At 42.5% G+C, this 21,278-nt stretch overlaps 1 protein-coding gene across 4 annotated transcripts; it reads left to right on the top strand.

Annotated features, from left to right (window-relative positions):
- Positions 1 to 227: 227 nt before the first annotated feature.
- Positions 228 to 18,292, top strand: LOC139580292 (uncharacterized). 4 transcript variants are annotated; one of them, XR_011676018.1, is made up of 10 exons: positions 228 to 393; positions 7,084 to 7,110; positions 7,326 to 7,640; positions 7,808 to 8,122; positions 8,341 to 8,646; positions 13,401 to 13,724; positions 13,940 to 14,071; positions 14,344 to 14,539; positions 16,693 to 16,984; positions 17,228 to 18,292. XR_011676018.1 is itself a non-coding variant. In XM_071408854.1 (9 exons), exons 1-9 carry the CDS (start codon positions 351 to 353, stop codon positions 16,925 to 16,927), a joined length of 1,782 nt encoding a protein of 593 aa, XP_071264955.1. In that variant the 5' UTR covers positions 228 to 350; the 3' UTR covers positions 16,928 to 18,292. The 4 variants fall into 4 exon arrangements, 3 of the variants coding, with proteins under 3 accessions (XP_071264955.1, XP_071264946.1, XP_071264939.1); XM_071408854.1 differs by having other exon boundaries at positions 7,437 to 7,640; positions 16,693 to 18,292; XM_071408845.1 differs by having other exon boundaries at positions 14,386 to 14,539; positions 16,693 to 18,292.
- The last annotated feature ends 2,986 nt before the right edge of the window (positions 18,293 to 21,278 follow it).

The following is a 21,278-nucleotide window of genomic DNA, read 5'->3' as shown; positions in this document are numbered from 1 at the left end:
GAGACGAGGTCCAACCATAAAAATAATATGAGCACTGGGAAGTAAAAGGTGTGACTCTCGACTCGCTATTTTGGGCCTTTGCCTTCCTAATCTACTTCCTTAGGTCAAGACCATCAAGCTCTCACTTTTGATTCTCCTTGGTTTGTCTATCAATCAAACAGGGTACATGGGCTTTACTTGCAACAAAACTGTTTACCCTAGATACAACAGCACAAATTAGGAAGTAACAGAGGAGCTGAGCTGGGCACAAAAAATTCACCAGACAGTCCCCGACAGAGACTGGTCACCACACATTTTACAAGAAAGCTTGTTCAGTTCTACAAGAGAAAATACCTCTCTTAATTTCTGAAATGAAGATCAACATATTGAAAAGTCTCCTCTATCTGACAATGGGTGAGTTTAACTTCCAAAACGTGCAATTTAATTTCATATCTGTCAGCAAATGGAGAACACTGCTTTGCTTGAAATTCATGTTTTTAACGGCTGCTTATTGGATAAAAGTACTCGGGGATAAATCCTACATTCAGTTGAGAAATGTGTTTCAAATGTTCTTGTCAATCTAAATCAATGTCAATGGGAGATTTGCTTGAATCTCAAGTAAAGATTTGGATCTCTGAATTAATAGAGTAATCTGTCCAGACTATCATAAATCGCCAGCAAATAGTCAAATGACCTATCAATGTTTAGTAAAGGGGTGGATTTTCTCAATCATATCATTGACCAATAAGGAAAGATTGACATCTGCCAGATAATTGATACAGGCAATTAATGTAATATTGATTGTATATACAAACAGAGGTGCCTAATAGGCCAGAGGCCTAGAAGCCTTGGGAATGAGAATTGATCATACAACCTTCCTCCATGGACTGGATACAGCATAAGAGAGAGAACAAAGGCATTTAATTACATTTATAACATGTTTAGGTGTAACCTTCTCAACCAATCAAATGATACCAAGTTTACAGTAACCTAAACACGCACATTGTGGCCATCACTTTATTCTAGGGTTCAAAATCTAACAAACAAACTAAATGGATAAATGAGCCACTTATAAGCAGTTAATAGATCATCATCATAGCATAGTACATGCTTTAGGTTCAATTGAATTTAGCTTATGCTAAATAGACATTCTCACAATCCATCATGCTTCCCCTTTTTAGAAGCAGAGTTTAAAAAAAAAGTTTTAACATGTTCTTCTCGGGGGAGTGGTTGACAGGGTTAACTTGAAAGAGGAACATTGGGTTTGTGAGATATTCTTGTTTCTTGAGTCTGAAGCTGTAATAGAAGTAGGGAGGTGTTAACTAGCCAACGGATCCCTTTGTCTAAGGGACTTGGTTCTGTAACCTGAATGAATGTGTGCATTTATGTGAGAAATCAGCTTATGAACCCTACAGTTGAAGTCGGAAGTTTACATACACCTTAGCCAAATACATTTAAACTCAGTTTTTCACTATTCCTGACATTTAATTCTAGTAAAAATTCCCTGTCTTACGTCAGTTAGGATCACCACTTTATTTTAAGAAGGTGAGATGTCAGAATAATAGTAGAGAGAATGATTTATTTCAGCTTTTAGTTCTTTCATCACATTCCCAGTGGGTCAGAAGTTTACATACACTCAATTAGTATTTGGTAGCGTTGCCTTTAAATTGTTTAACTTGGGTCAAACGTTTTGGGTAGCCTTCCACAAGCTTCCCACAATAAGTTGGGTGAATTTTGGCCCATTCCTCCTGACAGAGCTGGTGTAACTGAGTCAGGTTTGTAGGCCTCCTTGCTCACACACGCTTTTTCAGTTCTGCCCACAAATGTTCTATGGGATTGAGGTCGGGGCTTTATGATGGCCACTCCAATACCTTGACTTTGTTGTCCTTAAGCCATTTTGCCACAACTTTGGAAGTATGCTTGGGGTCATTGTCCATTTGGAAGAGCCATTTGCGACCAAGCTTTAACTTCCTGACTGATGTCTTGAGATGTTGCTTCAATATATCCACATAATTTTCCTACCTCATGATGCCATCTATTTTGTGAAGTGCACCAGTCCCTTCTGCAGCAAAGCACCCCCACAACATGATGCTGCCACCCCTGTGCTTCATGGTTGGGATGGTGTTCTTCGGCTTGCAAGCCTCCCCCCTTTTCCCCCAAACATAACGATGGACATTATGGCCAAACAGTTCTATTTTTGTTTCACCAGACCAGAGGACATTCCTCCAAAATGTACAATCTTTGTCCCCATGTGCAGTTGCAAACCATAGTCTTTTTTTATGGCAGTTTTGGAGCAGTGGCTTCTTCCTTGCTGATGTCGATATAGGACTCGTTTTACTGTGGATATAGATACTTTTGTACCTGTTTCCTCCAGCATCTTCACACGGTCCTTTGCTGTTGTTCTGGGATTGATTTGCACATTTCGCACCAAAGTACGTTCATCTCTAGTACGTTCATCCTTCCTGAGCAGTATGACGGCTGCGTGGTCCCATGGTGTTTATACTTGCGTACTATTGTTTGTACAGATGAATGTGGTACCTTCAGGCGTTTGGAAATTGCTCCCAAGGATGAACCAGACTTGTGAAGGTCTTGGCTGATTTCTTTTGATTTTCCTATGATGTCAAGCAAAGAGGAACTGAGTTTGAAGGTAGGCCTTGAAATACATCCACAGGTACACCGCCAATTGACTCAAATTATGTCAATTAGCCTATCAGAAGCTTCTAAAGCCATGACATAATTTTCTGGAATTTTCCAAGCTTTTTAAAGGCACAGTCAACTTAGTGTATGTACACTTCTGACCCACTGGAAATGTGATACATCTGTCTGTATACAATTGTTGGAAAAATTGTGTCATGCACAAAGTAGATGTCCTAACCGACTTGCCAAAACTATAGTTTGTTAACAAGAAATTTGTGGAGTGTTTGAAAAACAAGTTTTAATGACTCCAACCTAAGTGTATGTAAACTTCCGACTTCAACTGTAGGTCAGAGGCGGGCAACCCCGTTCCTGGAGAGCCGCAGGGTATGCAGGATTTTGCTTTAATTGACCTGAAAGACCAGGCGTGTTGAACTTGTGACCCGTTTCAGTAAACTAGGCATATGTCGCGGTTCACTAATTCACAGGATAGACGTTTGACCGAAATCTTTTCTCGAACATGTGAACTTTAATGTGCCTTAATAACAAACTTGTATGCCATCTCTAAATCTGAATAAAATTGTTAAATTACGAGCCTAGTTGGTTTAGCTACAGAAAAATGCAGCAACCATCCCGCTAGCCACGATTGGCTGTGATAATGACTGGGCTGGACATGCCAAGAGATGAGTTTGGATTGGTCTGCCGTATAGCACTCCGTATTTGAGCTAGTCATTATGTCTAGGTAATCCTGTCTAACGCTGCTTTTTTAAACATATCATTAGTAAAACTGCATAAGTGTTGCTTTTCACTCTGGAGGACCGAGTTTTGATATCAGTGGAATTCGAGTATGATAGCTAAGGAGATGGAGAAAACATCGGTCTCTGGATTACATCTTCAAATCTAAGGGCAACCTTAGCATCCAACAGGAGACGCGTCCATCCATGAATGATGTATACGGGTAAAATAGGCTGGCTAGCTACATTTTCAGATATTACACATTTCTAATTTTGACAGAAAGTGGTTTAATTTCAAGTTAAAGTGTACTGTTAGCTAGCTAATGTTAGCTGGCTGGCTCGCTAGCTAACGTTACATGTATGATCTTGTTATTCACATCTCAGAGCCATTTGCTTGGCTAGCTATAGCCTAATGTTAGCTAGCTATCATTGAACCTAGTTGGTTAGCTACCTGCAGATTCATGCAGGGTAGTAACATCATGAGTTGGGATTATGGTTCATTGTTTACCTAGCTATCTAGCTACATGTCTTAACAAAACATGTCTATAAAAGTAACCATTCCGGGTGTGTTCTAAATTCAGTCTGGCCATCTACTCCGATTTCAGAGCGCTCTCGTCTGAGTGTGCCAGAGCGCAGAATAACTTACACGTTACATATGGCCGGTGACAGTAAACATCGGCAAAAATGCGTAATTAAATTGTTGCCAGCAGCACAGTTACAGTCTCCAACACTATGGATAACATGAAAACAGCCTAACCAGCTCTGCTAGGGTGAGTAAATTGGTCAGAGTGGGGTGTTCTCTCATTTGTAGCTAGCAAGCTAGCCAATGTTAGCCAGTTGTTGTGAGGTCAGAACGTTCGGATCAACCCTACTCATCTGCCAGAGCGTCTAGTCTGCGCTCTGAACACTCCGAGAGCAAAACGCTCTGAATTTATGAACGGACAATCTGACAGCACAGTTGCAGTCACCAACACTCTGGATAACATAACAGCCTAACCAGCTCTCCTAGGGCGAGTAATGTTCAGTGAGCAGGAAGTAGCTATCAAGTTAGCTTGGGTGCTTGACTGCTGCTGTTAGTACAGAACACTCGGATCCATCCTTAAAGAGATGGGTGGGGCTAAAACTTCAGAGGGTGTGAACGATGCTGAATGGGTGTAGACAAAGGGCTCTCCAGTAGTAGTACCAAAATATTCAAAGGCCATTTTCTCAAAGGTGAGTTTAAAAGTTTATCAACTTTCAGAGCAGAATTACTTTCCTATTGTTCCTCAACTGTAGTGTATGATATATACTTTTGTAGCTCTGAGTCTCTACTTATATCTAATGTAAAAAACACTATTTCAAATTTTGCTACATTAGACCGATTTGAGTCGGTCGGTAACATTTAGTCAATCACTGAACTGACCAACTGAGCTAATTGATCAGTTCAGTTATTGACTAAATTCAACAAACCTGGTCTTCCAGGCCAGTTAACTCCAAATCATGTGTACCCTGCGGTTCTCTAGGCCTTCCCCTGGCCTAGGTGTTGAATGCACATGTGCCCAGAGAGACAGCAACCTTACCTTCGTCCAGGGCCAGCTCTGTCTCTCTTGACCTTTTATTCATTCCTGGGGGAGCTGCGTGCCCGTGCATGCGCACATTTTAAAAGGAAACATTGCTCATGGCCACCACACAAAACCAGCCACCTCACAACTTGCAAGCTGACCTCTTATTCGGCCAGTCCAAGCAGATTATTGTTGGTTCAGATGGTGACGAAATCTAAATATGTACAAACTAAAGACTCAAAAACAAATGAAAATTCTCATGGCCAATGTTCCCTCAAATGTATTTTGTCACTACACACATTTTAAGTCTGAGCGCAAACTTGAACGTTGTGAAAATGTTGTGAACACTGAGGCTGTACCCGCTTGAAGTTAAGCGGCCATTTGTTCATAGTATATGCCTACCAAAGAGGCATAATGTACCATCAAAAACAATGGAGAAAATGCATCCCATAACATTTTAACATGGAAATAACTATTGAAATACGTAGCTGTTCTATGATACAGCCTACAGCAGCAGCCAATGTGTAGTGTTCAATGTAGGCCTATATTCCATGAGACTTTTAAAAACAAGCTTTTTATCCATTTATCCTTCAGACAAGGATGTGAGTGAAAATGTTGTTGTATTGTCTTGTTTGATGTTCGATGCAAGATAAAATGCATTGTTATTCCCATACCATTATGACAGCAAATCAGACAAAAATGTATGCTACCCTCTGCCTATTGACTACATTGCTTATTCAAGCCTGTCTCAAAATACAACACTGCCCCTTTAAGACGTTAAAAATCTTTTTATCTGACTCCCGTTTCAAAGATAGTTAGAATCACTCCCCCACTGCTGACCAGAAATGAGCTACTACTGAGCTAATAACTCACTAATTAGCAAAGAATAGGCCTATGAACAAATGTGCACACGCAGCTACATGCGGTTCTTCGCTTTGATCTCAACACAATAGCATCTACTCATGACCGCTCGTGCCTGTCAATGGAGTCTTGCATAGTTTGTTTTGTTTCGGTATGTTGCACTGAAAGAGGCTAATATTATGTTGATTCGATCACAATTCCCACAGTGAAGAGAAACGTTGATAGTGTTAACTAACGGGGTTGGAACTCGAGTAAAGTTTTGTGAAGTTCCATCTCGTGTGTCTCTGCTCAGGTTGATATTTCTTCTGCGCAGCAGTCCTGGGGGAGCTAAGTACCCACGTCTTACAAGGGAACATTGCTCATGGCCACCAAACAAAACCAGCCACCTCACAGCTTGCAAGCTGAGAATTACCTTAATGGGATGTGCTTATCAACCAGGATCAGCACCTGGGGGAATGGAGTGTGGAAGTGGTAGTGAGCTGTAATGTGCAGTCTAAACTACCTAACCTATTCCCTAACAGGAAGTCACACCTCTGACTGAGGTCTGAACAACCTGAATCCTGGCTTAGGAAGGTCACCAAAAATCCTGAAATTTCCATCCCTAACTATAACATTTCCCTACAAGATAGAACTGCCAAAGGGGGCGGAGTTGCAATCTACTGCAGAAATCTCTGAAGCTGGAGTCTTATATCTCCCTCTCTAACTTTAAGCATCAGCTGTCTGAGCAGCTTACCGATCACTGTACCTGTACACAGCCAATCTGTAAATAACACACCCGACTACCTCGTCCCCATATTATTTCTTACCCTCTTGTTCTTTTGCACCCCAGTATCTCTACTTGCACATCATCATCTGCACATCTATCACTCGAGTATTAATGCTAAATTGTAATTATTTTCGCTTCTAGGGCCTATTTATTGCTTACCTCCCTACTCTTCTACATTTGCACACACTGTACATCAATTTTTCTATTTTTCTTTTCTTTTGTGTTATTGACTGTACGTTTGTTTATGTGTAACTCTGTGTTGTTGTTTTTGTCGCACTGCTTTGCTTTATCTTGGCCAGGTCGCAGTTGTAAATGAGAACTTGTTCTCAACTGGCCTACCTGGTTAAATCAAGGTGAAATAAAAAATTTAAAAATAAAAATCTCTCACACAGCATGCTTCTTGAGTGTTTGTGACAGTTCATGCAATGAACCACAGAAGACTGCCTGTGGGCTCGTCTTCAGTTTGATTTTGCTGACAGTATCAAGTGGTTTCAGCTGTACATTTACTGCATGCATATATTTTGAGACTGCCTACCACTAATTTCATCCATTTGTTTTTCTCTATTAGTTTATCCACTAAATGTGTTACCTGCTGGTAAGTGAATCATCTTGAGATAGTTGTGGCAATTACTTTTTTCCCATTGAATGAACAAAAAGTCTACAGCATATTCTTTATAAAAAAAAGTTGTAGTATGATGCACAAATCAGATACATTCCCTGAGTTGTTAAATACGTTTATAAAAAAAGATGGCCAATTAAGCAAAACTGTGAATTTTGATGAATGACTTCCCATGTATTTTTACCTGACAGTCACTTCCCAGATCAGGCTGGTCAATGGTAAAGATCGCTGCTCAGGAAGAGTTGAGATCTATTACAGTGGCCAGTGGGGAACAGTTTGTGATGATTCCTGGGATATTACAGATGCTGAGGTGGTGTGTAGAGAGCTGGACTGTAAGGGTACAAACAAAGTCCAAAGTAGTGGCCAATATGGTCCAGGCAGTGGAAATATCTGGCTGGATGACGTTGCATGCACTGGTAGTGAACGTCATCTCACAGCGTGCCCGCACAGAGGATTTGGAAAACATGACTGTCAACATAGTGAGGATGTTGGTGTTGTCTGCCCAGGTAAGGGTGTCACATAGTCTTGCCATTCCAAACTCTTTCATGACACATCTGTTCATAGTTGATATCATGAAATGCATAATGTCCTGAGGTTAATTTCATCATCTAAAAACCACCCAGTTCCATGCCTTGTAAATGACCTTGACTTTTTATCTTTTCCCGCCTCCAAGCTGCCCAGATCAGGCTGGTCAATGGTAATGGTCGCTGCTCTGGGAGAGTGGAGATCTATTACAGTGGCCAGTGGGGAACAGTGTGTGATGACGACTGGGATATGAATGATGCTGCGGTGGTGTGTGGACAGCTGGGTTGTGGGAGTGCTGTAGGTGCCCCTCTCGTTGCCTATTTTGGTCAGGGTAGTGAACCAACCTGGCTGGATAATGTGAACTGCTCTGGAAATGAAAGCTACCTCTCAGAGTGCTCACACAAAAGTTTTGAAGATGAAAACTGTGATCATGGTGAAGATGCTGGTGTTTTCTGCCTCTCAGGTAATTAGTGGTTTTATCATGTTGTGACATGAGTGCAGAAACAGTAAAGAGAGATAAAAAGATGTTAAACAACACTTCCGACACCATTCATTTAGAATACTGCTGCTTGTGATTTGAATGTATGTATGTTCAGTTATGTGCAGTGAACAGGGCAGAACGTGAAATGGAGTCCTACATGTATCTGTGTCTTGTAACTAATACACAGAACTTTTGTACAGGTTTAACCCTGAAGACACCTACCCTCTCTAAAACGCCTTCCCATTCAGCTTTTTCACCTGGTGAAATGGTACAGTTCACCTGCACTGTCCCTCAACGAATTGCCATCACTGCAAACTTTGACTTACTTATGGGAGGATCTTCAATAATGACCCAAGCAGTTGGAACCACTCAGACCAGTAACACTTTCACATTGTCCAGTCTGCAATCTGCACACCAGGGAAGGTACAGTTGTCTACAACAGATAACCCAGAATGGTCAGAAAATGATCAGCTCTTCTTCCAGCAACTCCATGGACATCACTATTGGTGAGTTATTTTATTTCTTTTAATTTTTTATTTCACCTTTATTTAACCAGGTAGGCTAGTTGAGAACAAGTTCTCATTTGCAACTGCGACCTGGCCAAGATAAAGCATAGCAATTCGACACATACAACAACACAGAGTTACACATGGAATAAACAAAATATAGTCAATAATACAGTAGAACAAAAGAAAACAAAAAGTCTATATACAGTGAGTGCAAATGAGGTAAGTTAAGTTAAGGCAATAAAATAGGCCATGGTGGCGAAGTAAATACAATATAGCAATTAAACACTGGAATGGTAGATGTGCAGAATATTAATGTGCAAGTAGAGATACTGGGGTGCAAAGGAGCAAGATAAATAAATAAATACTGTATGGGGATGAGGTAGGTAGATAGATAGATGGTCTGTTTACAGATGGGCTATGTACAGGTGCAGTGATATGTGAGCTGCTCTGACAGCTGGTGCTTAAAGCTAGTGAGGGAGATATGAGTCTCCAGCTTCAGAGATTTTTGCAGTTCGTTCCAGTCATTGCCGCAGATAACTGGAAGGAAAGACGACCAAAGGAGGAATTGGCTTTGGGGGTGACCAGTGAGATATACCTGCTGGAGCGCGTGCTACGAGTGGGTGCTGCTATGGTGACCAGTGAGCTGAGATAAGGCGGGGCTTTACCTAGCAGAGACTTGTAGATAACCTGTAGCCAGTGGGTTTGGCGATGAGTATGAAGCGAGGGCCAACCAACGAGAGCATACAGGTCGCAATGGTGGGTAGTGTATGGGGCTTTGGTGACAAAACGGATGGCACTGTGATAGACTGCATCCAGTTTGTTGAGTAGAGTGTTGGAGGCTATTTTATAGATGACATCACCGAAGTCGAGGATCGGTAGGATGGTCAGTTTAACGAGGGTATGTTTGGCAGCATGAGTGAAGGATGCTTTGTTACGATATAGGAAGCCAATTCTAGATGTCATTTTGGATTGGAGATGCTTAATGTGAGTCTGTAAGGAGAGTTTACAGTCTAACCAGACACCTAGGTATTTGTAGTTGTCCACGTATTCTAAGTCAGAGCCGTCCAGAGTAGTGATGCTGGACGGGCGAGCAGATGCGGGCAGTGATCAGTTGAATAGCATGCATTTAGTTTTCACTGCGTTTAAGAGCAGTTGGAGGCCAGGGAAGGAGAGTTGTATGGCATTGAAGCTCAACTGGAGGTTAGTTAACACAGTGTCCAAAGAGGTGCCAGAAGTATACAGAATGGTGTCGTCTGCGTAGAGGTGTACCAGAGAATCACCAGCAGCAAGAGCAACATCATTGATGTTTACAGAGAAGAGAGTTGGCCCAAGGATTGAACCCTGTGGCATCCCATAGAGACTGCCAGAGGTCCGGACAACAGGCCCTCCGATTTGACACACTGAACTCTATCAGAGAAGTAGTTGGTAAACCAGGCGAGGCAATCATTTGAGAAACCAAGGCTGTCGAGTCTGCCAATAAGAATGTGGTGATTGACAGAGTCGAAAGCCTTGGCCAGGTCGATGAATACGGCTGCACAGTAATGTCTCTTATCGATGGTGGTTATGATGTCGTTTAGGACCTTGAGCGTGGCTGAGGTGCACCCATGACCAGCTCTGAAACCAGATTGCATAGCGGAGAATACCTTCTCCGGTGGGATTCGAAATGGTCGGTAATCTGTTTGTTAACTTGGCTTTCGAAGACCTTAGAAAGACAGGGTAGGATAGATATACGTAGGTCTGTAGCAGTTTGGGTCTAGAGTGTCACCCCCTTTGAAGAGGGGGATGACCGCGGCAGCTTTCCAATCTTTGGGAATCTCAGACGATACGAAAGAGAGGTTGAACAGGCTAGTAATAGGGGTTACAACAATTTCGGCAGATCATTTTAGAAAGAGAGGGTCCAGATTGTCTAGCCCGGCTGATTTGTAGGGGTCCAGATTTTGCAGCTCTTTCAGAACATCAGCTATCTGGATTTGGGTAAAGGAGAAATGGTGGGGGCTTTGGCGGGTTGCTGTGGAGGGTGCCGGGCAGTTGACCGGGGTAGGGGTAGCCAGGTGGAAAGCATGGCCAGCCATAGAGAAATGCTTATTGAAATTCTCAATTATAGTGTATTTATCAGTGGTGACAGTGTTTCCTTGCCTCAGCGCAGTGGGCAGCTGGGAGGAGGTGCTCTTATTCTCCATGGACTTTACAGTGTCCCAGAACTTTTTGGAGTTAGTACTACAGGATGCACGTTTCTGTTTGAAAAAGCTAGCCTTAGCTTTCCTAACTGCCTGTGTATATTTGTTCCTAACTTCCCTGAAAAGTTGCATATCACGGGGGCTATTCGATGCTAATGCAGAACGCCACAGGATGTGTTTGTGCTGGTCAAGGGCAGACAGGTCTGGAGTGAACCAAGGACTATATCTGTTGCTAGTTCTAAAAATGTTTAATGGGGCATGCTTATTTAAGATGTTGATGAAGGCACTTTTAAAGAATAGCCAGGCATCATCTACTGACGGGATGAGGTCAATTTCATTCCAGGATACCCCGGCCAGGTCAGTTAGAAAGGCCTGCTCGCGTTTTAGGGAGCGTTTGACAGTGATGAGGGGTGGTCTTTTGGTCGCAGACCCATTATGGATGCAGGCAATGAGGCAGTGATCGCTGAGATCTCGCTGAGATCTTGATTGAAAACAGCAGAGGTGTATTTGGAGGGTGGGTTAGGATGACATTTATGAGGGTGCCCGTGTTTACGGATTTGAAGTTGTACCTGGTAGGTTCATTGATAATTTGTGTGAGATTGAGGGCATCAAGCTTGGATTGTAGGATGGCCGGGGTGTTAAGCATGTCCCAGTTTAGGTCACCTAGTAGCACAAGCTCAGAAGATAGATAGGGGGCAATCAATTCACATATGGTATCGAGGGCACAGCTGGGGGCAGAGGGTGGTCTATAGCAAGTGGCAACAGTGAGAGACTTGTTTCTGGAAAGGTGAATTTTTAGAAGTAGAAGCTCGAATTGTTTGGGTACAGACTTGGATAGTAATACAGAACTCTGCAGGCTATCTATGCAGTAGATTGCAACACCGCCCCCTTTGGCAGTTCTATCTTGGCGGGAAATGTTATAGTTAGCGATGGAGATTAAGGTTTTTGGTGGTTTTCCTAAGCCAGGATTCAGACACGACTAAGACATCCGGGTTGGCAGAGTGTGCTAAAGCAGTGAGTAAAACAAACTCAGGGAGTAGGCTTCTAATGTTAACATGCATGAAACCAAGGCTTTTCCGGTTACAGAAGTCAACAAATGAGAGCACCTGGGGAGTCGGAGTAGAGCTAAGCACCAGGTGATGTCATCGCATATGTAGGAGGTGGAACAACATGGTTGGTTAAGGCATATTGAGCAGGGCTAGAGGCTCTACAGTGAAATAAGACAGTAATCACTAACCAGGACAGTAATGGATGAGGCATATTGATATTAGAGAGAGGCATGCGTAGCCAAGTGAACATATGGGTCCAGTGAGTGGTTGGGCTGACTGGGAACATGGCGATTCAGACAGTTAGCAGGCCGATGCTGACACGCTAACTGTTAGTAGGCCAGGGCTAAACAAGCTAGCAGTTAGCAGACCGGGTTAGCAAGCAAGAAGTTAGTAGGGGCTAGCAGTTAGCAGACCGGGGCAGGCAAGCTAGCAGTTAGCAGAACGGGACAGGCAAGCTAGCAGTTAGCAGACCGATGCTAACACGCTAACAGTTAGTAGGCCGGGGCTAAACAAGCTAGCAGTTAGCAGACCGGGTTAGCAAGCAAGCAGTTAGTAGGGGCTAGCAGTTAGCAGACCGGGGCAGGCAAGCTAGCAGTTAGCAGACCGGGGCAGGCAAGCTAGCAGTTTGCACACCCGGGCTAGCAAGTTAGCCTTTCTGGGACGTCGCGATGGGGGTAAGTCTGTTTTTGCCTCTTCGTGCTGTGACGTCGATAGACCAGTCGTGGAATTAGTAGGGTTCCAAGTAGCTCTAGGTAGCTAGCAGGCCTAGCAGGTTAGCAGAATGGGCCTTCAGCGGACGTCGCGCCTGAGGGGCCTGTTGGAATCCTCGGGCAGATTATGTCAGTATTCCAGTCGTAGAGGATCGGCGGGGTTCCGTGCCCCGTACCGGCAGTAGAAGGGGTCCGGATATTGTAGCCCAGGAGTGAGCCGGGAGATGGGTCTAGCATGGGCTAGCCCCAGGCTAGTTGGTGCTAGCTCCGGGATGGAAACGTTAGCCAGGAGTAGTCAACCCTGGTTGCGGTTAGCTAGCTGTGATGATCCAGATTAAAAGGTTCAGAGTTTGTGGTAGGAATTCGGGGATATGGAGAGAAAAATAGGTCCGGTATGCTCTGGTTTGAAACGCGTTGTACGAACTGGCGAGAGATTTCCCGAGCTAAAGGTTAGCTGATGACCGCTAGCAGTGGTTAGCTGACTGATAGCTGGTAGCTAGCTAGCTTCAGTTGAGCTATTCCAGTTCAGAGGTAAATAGAAATACTTTAGGAAAAAAAAAAAAAAAAAAGATCCACACCACATTGGGTGAGGCGGGTTGCAGGAGAGTATTTTGAAGTTGAGGTTTAGGAAAAATATTAAAAAGAACGCAAAGAAAAAGATATATACACATGGGACGAGACAAAGACAAAGACGTCTGACTGCTACGCCATCTTGGATCCAAGACTACGAACACACTTACAGTTGAGGGCACTAAATGTTATGTTATGCTGCAGTTAAGTGCACACGTTAACAACCTGCTCTTGTCTTTTGTTAGTTGTCTTGTTACAGCCCAACATCTCTCTCAGTGCTCCAAATGGAGGGATTTTCTGGGGACTTCAGGGGCCAGAGGTGACCAGGGGCCACAGCTTCTCCATCACCTGCTCCATTCAGCCACAGTATCCTGGAGGCCTCTTCTATCTGGACTTCTCTGGGTCCAACAGGACTGAAACTAAGCCAGCAGTCAACCACTCTGCCTCCTTTCACTTTCCTGTTGCAGAGTATACAGACCAGGGGAACTACAGTTGTGTTTATGAAGTTATTGTCTCCACCCAGTCATTCCATTCTAACAAGACAGACTTGCTGACAGTCAGCATTCGAGGTAAAATACATTTTAGTTTCATGTTTTCAAGTGCATTACCATGAAGGCCATATTTAAGGATTGTGAGTAGAAAAAACTATAGATATTATCAGTCCTATCATTCATTCAATATTTTTTTAAGACCAATGTTTTACATTGCAGAAGAATTTCATAGCTATACGAATTCTGAAATGTAGTCTTTTGAAAGATGTTGATTGTGGTGTTTCTCTCCATAGCATCCATAGTCCCCATTATTGCCTCTGGTGTAATAGTTGGGCTACTGCTCCTCCTGCTGCTGCTCATTCCTTGTCTAGTCTGGAGGAAGATAAGCAGCAGAGAGCAGTCTATTATGATAAACCCGAGAGAAAGTAAGATCTAGCTCCTCTAATCAGGATTCAGGTTAGGGTTGCAAAATACCCAGGTTTTCAAGAACACCCAGTTGGAAGATTCCTGAAAATCAGGAAGGATTCATCAGGAAATGTGGAATCCTCCAACCAGGATATCTTGAAAACCTGGACATTTAGATTACTGGAATTTTTCAACCCTAATTTTATTATGGTTTTGTACTGTTTATGATATATATATTCCTGCTTATATTCACTGACATTATTTATTTGAATTAAACTGATCAATCCCTCAGCTGCCAATAACATTAGCACATATGGAAACACTGTGGTTGCAGCGAGTGAGGAAAATGATGAAGAGGACTATGTCAACGTAGAAACCTTTGTCAACGTAGAAACCTTTGTCAACAAGAGCAAAGATGAAGACATGAAAAAAGGATGCCATGCAGGAATGTATGTGAAAAGGAAGTTGCTTACCACAAAAAATAATGAGTAAGTTATGTGTTGTCTCTACCTTCTTACCCTTTGTGCTGTTGTCTGTGCACAATCATGTTTGTACCTTGTTTTGTGTTGCAACCATGTTGTGCTGCTGCCATGTTGTGTTGCTACCATGTTGTTGTCATGTTGTGTTGCTACCATGCTGTGTTGTCATGTGTTGCTGCCATGCTATGTTGTTGTCTTAGGTCTCTCTTAATGTAGTGTTGTGGTGTCTCTCTTGTCGTGATGTGTGTCAGCGAGTGAGGAAAATGATGAAGAGGACTATGTCAATGTAGAAACCTTTGTCCGCAAGAGCAAAGATGAAGGATGAAAAAAATGATGCCATGCAGGAATACATGTGAAAAGGGTACCACCAAAAATAATGATAAAAACAAATGTCTGCAGTAATGAAAGGATAACCTGTGCCAAGATCCTGACTTGAAGTCCAGGGGCCGGATTCGCAAAACCTTCTTAAGAAGACATTTCTTCTTAACTGGCATTTTTTCCTTAACTATAGACTTAAGGAGAAAGTTAAGCAAAGTTGCTATTCCTCAATATAGTTATTGGAAATGTTCTTAAGGTTTTCCCTAAGTTTCTTGCTCAGAATAAAGTTAAGAAGAAATGGGATTCTGGAAAATAATGCTATAGGATTTTTTCTTGTCTTGAGACGAATGGGTGCTTTTGTACATTTACATTTACATTTAAGTCATTTAGCAGACGCTCTTATCCAGAGCGACTTACAAATTGGTGCATTCACCTTATGACATCCAGTGGAACAGCCACTTTACAATAGTGCATCTAAATCTTTTAAGGGGGGGGGGGGGGGGGGGGGGTGAGAAGGATTACTTTATCCTATCCTAGGTATTCCTTAAAGAGGTGGGGTTTCAGGTGTCTCCGGAAGGTGGTGATTGACTCCGCTGTCCTGGCGTCGTGAGGGAGTTTGTTCCACCATTGGGGGGCCAGAGCAGCGAACAGTTTTGACTGGGCTGAGCGGGAACTGTACTTCCTCAGTGGTAGGGAGGCGAGCAGGCCAGAGGTGGATGAACGCAGTGCCCTTGTTTGGGTGTAGGGCCTGATCAGAGCCTGGAGGTACTGAGGTGCCGTTCCCCTCACAGCTCCGTAGGCACCCATTAATGTTGTCTTGCGCCACAGAAACAGTTGGCTACCGGATATTTAAATACAGCAAGAATACAAAAAAACAAGCATTATCTAGCTAGCTAGTAATGAACAATATATTACAATATTCTAGAAGTGTTAAAAAGCTAGCGCTATCGCGTTGATTTTCAAAGGAGAACTTGGCTAACTTAGGTAACGTTAGCGTTGTTAGCTATGTTGGATATAATGTCTTTACACGTTTGCTAGCTAACGTAGCTAACTAACTTACCGGTCGCTCAGTCCCTCTACCACCATCTCTATGATGGACGACACCTTCTCCTCCAGCTGGTCCACATGAATGGTGTCTCAGCTCCCTTCTTCTTAGCAGCTTTCTTGTTGTCAGAACACTTGTTTTTTACGGCGTCAGTGTCCCTTGCCATATCCCCGATGGCAGAGACAGACTTGGCCACTCTCGCCCATCCTCTCTTTTTGGTTTCTGCAGTGAACCTGCAGTTATCAAGTCTCCCCAACAACAACCTTTTCCTGGCTGCTATTTCCTCCACCATCACTTCAAGCTCTCGTTTACTGAGGTTTTTTTGCGCTTTCCTTGGTTATCCATTGTTGGTTTTGATGTACAGTAGCTAACGTTAGACTGATGGCTGTAATGTGTGAAAAATTGTTTTTTTTTGTTTGCGTGTAAAGGGTTCACGAGCCAACTAAAACATTTTTATCCTCGAGACATAAAGCAAGAAAAGAAATGTAATAAAATTGAAATATCAACACTTTATTATAGTGGGCCAAATCCTATCATCCCTGTCACATAGGCTTATTTATTGGTTTCAAGCACGTCACTAATGTCATTGCCACATAAGAAGATATTTACAAAGTTCTTAAGATATTTACGAAGTTCCTAAGAAAATTACGAATTCCTAAGAATTGAGGAATTGCATTTACGAACTATCTTATGAACTTCTAAAATTAAATCTCAAGCAGCTTCTTAAGTTTTTCCGTAAGTAATGTTTCGTGAATCCGGCCCCAGGCATGTAACTCAAATGTTTTGTATTCATCCTCAGGAATGCTCCAGGAGCCATGAACAAGTTCGGAAACATCCAAGGTGAAGGGCCAGACGCAAGTGAGGATGATGAGTCCGACTATGAAAATCCAGATATCTTCACGGAGAGGGATTTTGCTGAAGACATCTATGATGAAGACAGTGAGTCTTTAGACCTGGAGCAGCTCACTTCATGTAAAGCTGGAAGGGAGAATGACTACGAAGAAGATGACAACATATACGCAAACTATGAGTGAAGGCCTTGTTATACGAATGCTGATGCAGAGATATAGATGCCAGGAGAGGCATGAAAGGTTAGCTTTGTGAGTTGAATTATAAGGGCTTAAAAAAACAACTTTTTCATCAAAATGTTCACTTAGTAGATACGAGTGAAGGCTTTGTTTGAATATGAGTTAGAATTTCGATGTATATTGTTTGGGTGTATGAGTTCTAGTTGTATTGTTGTCAGGTAATTGTATGAGTTTTCTGACTTGACATTGTTATATATATTTTAAAATTATTACATTATTTACTTTACGGCACCTCCGTACCTTCAGGCTCTGATCAGGCCCTACACCCAAACAAGGGCACTGCGTTCATCCACCTCTGGCCTGCTCGCCTCCCTACCTCTGAGGAAGTACAGTTCCCGCTCAGCCCAGTCAAAACTGTTCGCTGCTCTGGCACCCCAATGGTGGAACAAACTCCCTCACGACGCCAGGTCAGCGGAGTCAATCACCACCTTCCGGAGACACCTGAAACCCCACCTCTTTAAGGAATACCTAGGATAGGAGAAAGTAATCCTTCTAACCCCCCCCCCCCCCCCTTAAAAGAGTTAGATGCACTATTGTAAAGTGGTTGTTCCACTGGATATCATAAGGTGAATGCACCAATTTGTAAGTCGCTCTGGATAAGAGCGTCTGCTAAATGACTTAAATGTAAATGTAAATGTACTTCAGTTTAAAAACAGTGATTGTCTTGATGAATTGTCTGAACGCATTGAACATAATCTATTATTTCATTTTTTTAAGTAAATATATTAATACTTTAGACTATTTCTCTTCTATAACATTCAGTGTGCTGTCAAGGAGTTGTGCTGTCAAAGAATAGTCCTTAGCAATGACTGGTTGTGATGTGCTAAACTTGAGATCTACACTCTTAGAAAAAAGTCTCCATAGGATAACCCTTTTTGGTTCCAGGTAGAACTATTTTGGGTTCCATGTAGAACCATCTGTGTAAAGGGTTCTTCAAAGGGTTCTCCTATGGGACAGCCAAAGAACTCTTTTAGGTTCTAGATAGCAATTTTTTTTCTAAGTGTACAGTATGGCAAAATGCAAATACATTTGTACTGTATGTATAGAATCAAACAATAATGTTGATTTCAGTGTACATTTTCGATTATTGTGTGTGTGGCTTTAAAGAACATGAAATCCATGAAACCTGACTACTTTTTACAGAAGCTTAAAACTTAAATTGTTGTTGATGAACAGAAATTGTCTTGAAAATATGTGGAGATTTAAATACTGTACAACTATATGTTCAAGAATTAGAAATAGATCTCTGGATGCAGAAGGCCAAATCGACCCTGACCAACAACTTTCATTTTGAAGAAACGTATTAAATGGAGAAAAAAATGTAAAAAAGAAGAAATCCGCACACTGCTCTTGATTGTATTACACGGAACCCAAACCGGCTGCGCGCACGCGCCATCGTGCATACATTTATTTTGTCCCCCCACACCAAACGCGATCACGACACGCAGGGTAAAATATCAAAACAAACTCTGGACCAATTACATTAATTTGGGGACAGGTCGAAAAGCATTAAACATGTATGGCAATTTAGCTAGCTAGCTTGCACTTGCTAACTAATTTGTCCTATTTAGCTAGCTTGCTGTTGCTAGCTAATTTGTCCTGGGACATAAACATTGAGTTGTTATTTTACCTGAAGTGCACAAGGTCCTCTACTCCAACAATTAATCCACACAAACGGTCAACCGAATCGTTTCTAATCATCTCTCCTCATTCCAGGATTTTTCATCTTTAAACTTATATTGTGATTGGCATCTAAACTTTCATATTATTACCACGACGACCGGCAACAAAATTAGTATTTTAGTCACCCACGTGGGTATAACCAATGAGGAGATGGCACGTGGGTACCTGCTTCTATAAGCCAATGAGGAGATGGGAGAGGCAAGACTTGCAGTGCGATCTGCGTCAGAAATAGGAATGACTTCTATTTTAGCCCTTGGCAAAGCAGACGCTCGTTGACGCACGCGAGCAGTGTGGGTGCAATAATTGAATAACGTAGATTCCTACATTTATTTTTGCAACGCTCGTAGTCAGGGTAGTCAGGGTGTAGTCAGGGTATCACTGTTCTTTAATAAGCTTTACTTATCGGCCTTCGTCAGAGCTTTTATGAGTTTTTTAAATTAGCACCGTTATGTAGACCTAGCCCCACCCACATCCGTTCTACGCATCGAATGGAGTTGGAGTCGAGAGAAAACAAATAAGTGCTACCAAATATAACAATGTGCATTTCATCCATATTAGAATAAAGTGTGTACATAAAATGTATTAAAAACGTCTGTAAAACCACAATGAGGACATTGACCTACCAAGCAAGTTTTCGACCTACCATCGTCCTACCAAGCAAGTTTTCGACATACCATCGACCTGCCAAGCACAATACATACAGGATAACAGCTCCAAATAAATGGCATTAGTATGTGCTCCACCACCCATGTTATCGACATGATTAATGGTCCACGTGGGCCGTGTTGTGTAGGTAAAACCTCTCGTTCTCTCAAACAGAGAATTTGTGAACATTAAAGTTCAATCAGGAGAAAGGACAGGGATTATCCAGTCGCAGTACATTTTAATGATCTAAAGCATGACATTTCTACATTTCTAGAGAAAGTTAAGATATCAGACGGTAGGTGATATAAATAATACTAAGCAAAATAGAATGTTTTGGGATTTTCACCCTCCAGACATTATTTCTTTAAGGCCTTAATGATATACAGTGGGGAGAACAAGTATTTGATACACTGCCGATTTTGCAGGTTTTCCTACTTACAAAGCATGTAGAGGTCTGTAATTTTTATCATAGGTACACTTCAACTGTGAGAGACGGAATCTAAAACAAAAATCCAGAAAATCACATTGTATGATTTTTAAATAATTAATTAGCATTTTATTGCATGACATAAGTATTTGATCACCTACCAACCAGTAAGAATTCCGGCTCTCACAGACCTGTTAGTTTTTCTTTAAGAAGCCCTCCTGTTCTCCACTCATTACCTGTATTAACTGCACCTGTTTGAACTCGTTACCTGTATAAAAGACACCTGTCCACACACAATCAAACAGATTCCAACCTCTCCACAATGGCCAAGACCAGAGAGCTGTGTAAGGACATCAGGGATAAAATTGTAGACCTGTACAAGGCTGGGATGGGCTACAGGACAATAGGCAAGCAGCTTGGTGAGAAGGAAACAACTGTTGCCGCAATTATTAGAAAATGGAAGAAGTTCAAGATGACGGTCAATCACCCTCGGTCTGGGGCTCCATGCAAGATCTCACCTCGTGGGGCATCAATGATCATGAGGAAGGTGAGGGATCAGCCCAGAACTACACGGCAGGACCTGGTCAATGACCTGAAGAGAGCTGGGACCACAGTCTCAAAGAAAACCATTAGTAACACACTACGCCGTCATGGATTAAAATCCTGCAGCGCACGCAAGGTCCCCCTGCTCAAGCCAGTGCATGTCCAGGCCTGTCTGAAGTTTGCCAATGACCATCTGGATGATCCAGAGGAGGAATGGGAGAAGGTCATGTGGTCTGATGAGACAAAAATAGAGCTTTTTGGTCTAACTCCACTCGCCGTGTTTGGAGGAAGAAGAAGGATGAGTACAACCCCAAGAACACCATCCCAACCGTGAAGCATGGAGGTGGAAACATCATTCTTTGGGGATGCTTTTCTGCAAAGGGGACAGGACGACTGCACCGTATTGAGGGGAGGATGGATGGGGCCATGTATCGCGAGATCTTGGCCAACAACCTCCTTCCCTCAGTAAGAGCATTGAAGATGGGTCGTGGCTGGGTCTTCCAGCATGACAACGACACGAAGCACACAGCCATGGCAACTAAGGAGTGGCTCCGTAAGAAGCATCTCAAGGTCCTGGAGTGGCCTAGCCAGTCTCCAGACCTGAACCCAATAGAAAATCTTTGGAGGGAGCTGAAAGTCCGTATTGCCCAGCGACAGCCCCGAAACCTGAAGGATCTGGAGAAGATCTGTAGGGAGGAGTGGGCCAAAATCCCTGCTGCAGTGTGTGCAAACCTAGTCAAGAACTACAGGAAACGTATGATCTCTGTAATTGCAAACAAAGGTTTCTGTACCAAATATTAAGTTCTGCTTTTCTGATGTATCAAATACTTATGTCATGCAATAAAATGCAAATTAATTACTTAAAAATCATACAATGTGATTTTCTGGATTTTTGTTTTAGATTCCGTCTCTCATAGTTGAAGTGTACCTATGATAAAAATTACAGACCTCTACATGCTTTGTAAGTAGGAAAACCTGCAAAATCGGCAGTGTATCAAA

The sequence above is a fragment of the Salvelinus alpinus genome, chromosome 1, assembly GCF_045679555.1.
Source record: "Salvelinus alpinus chromosome 1, SLU_Salpinus.1, whole genome shotgun sequence".
Lineage (NCBI taxonomy): Eukaryota > Metazoa > Chordata > Actinopteri > Salmoniformes > Salmonidae > Salvelinus > Salvelinus alpinus.
This window is presented reverse-complemented; position numbering and strand designations above follow the sequence as displayed.

Coding starts and splice junctions, on each gene's coding strand:
- LOC139580292 (XM_071408838.1), top strand. CDS start 351: ATGAAGATCAACATATTGAAAAGTCTCCTCTATCTGACAATGG. Junction 8,123..8,340: donor TGGTGTTTTCTGCCTCTCAG/GTAATTAGTGGT, acceptor ACTTTTGTACAG/GTTTAACCCTGAAGACACCT. Junction 14,540..16,692: donor CTTACCACAAAAAATAATGA/GTAAGTTATGTG, acceptor ATTCATCCTCAG/GAATGCTCCAGGAGCCATGA.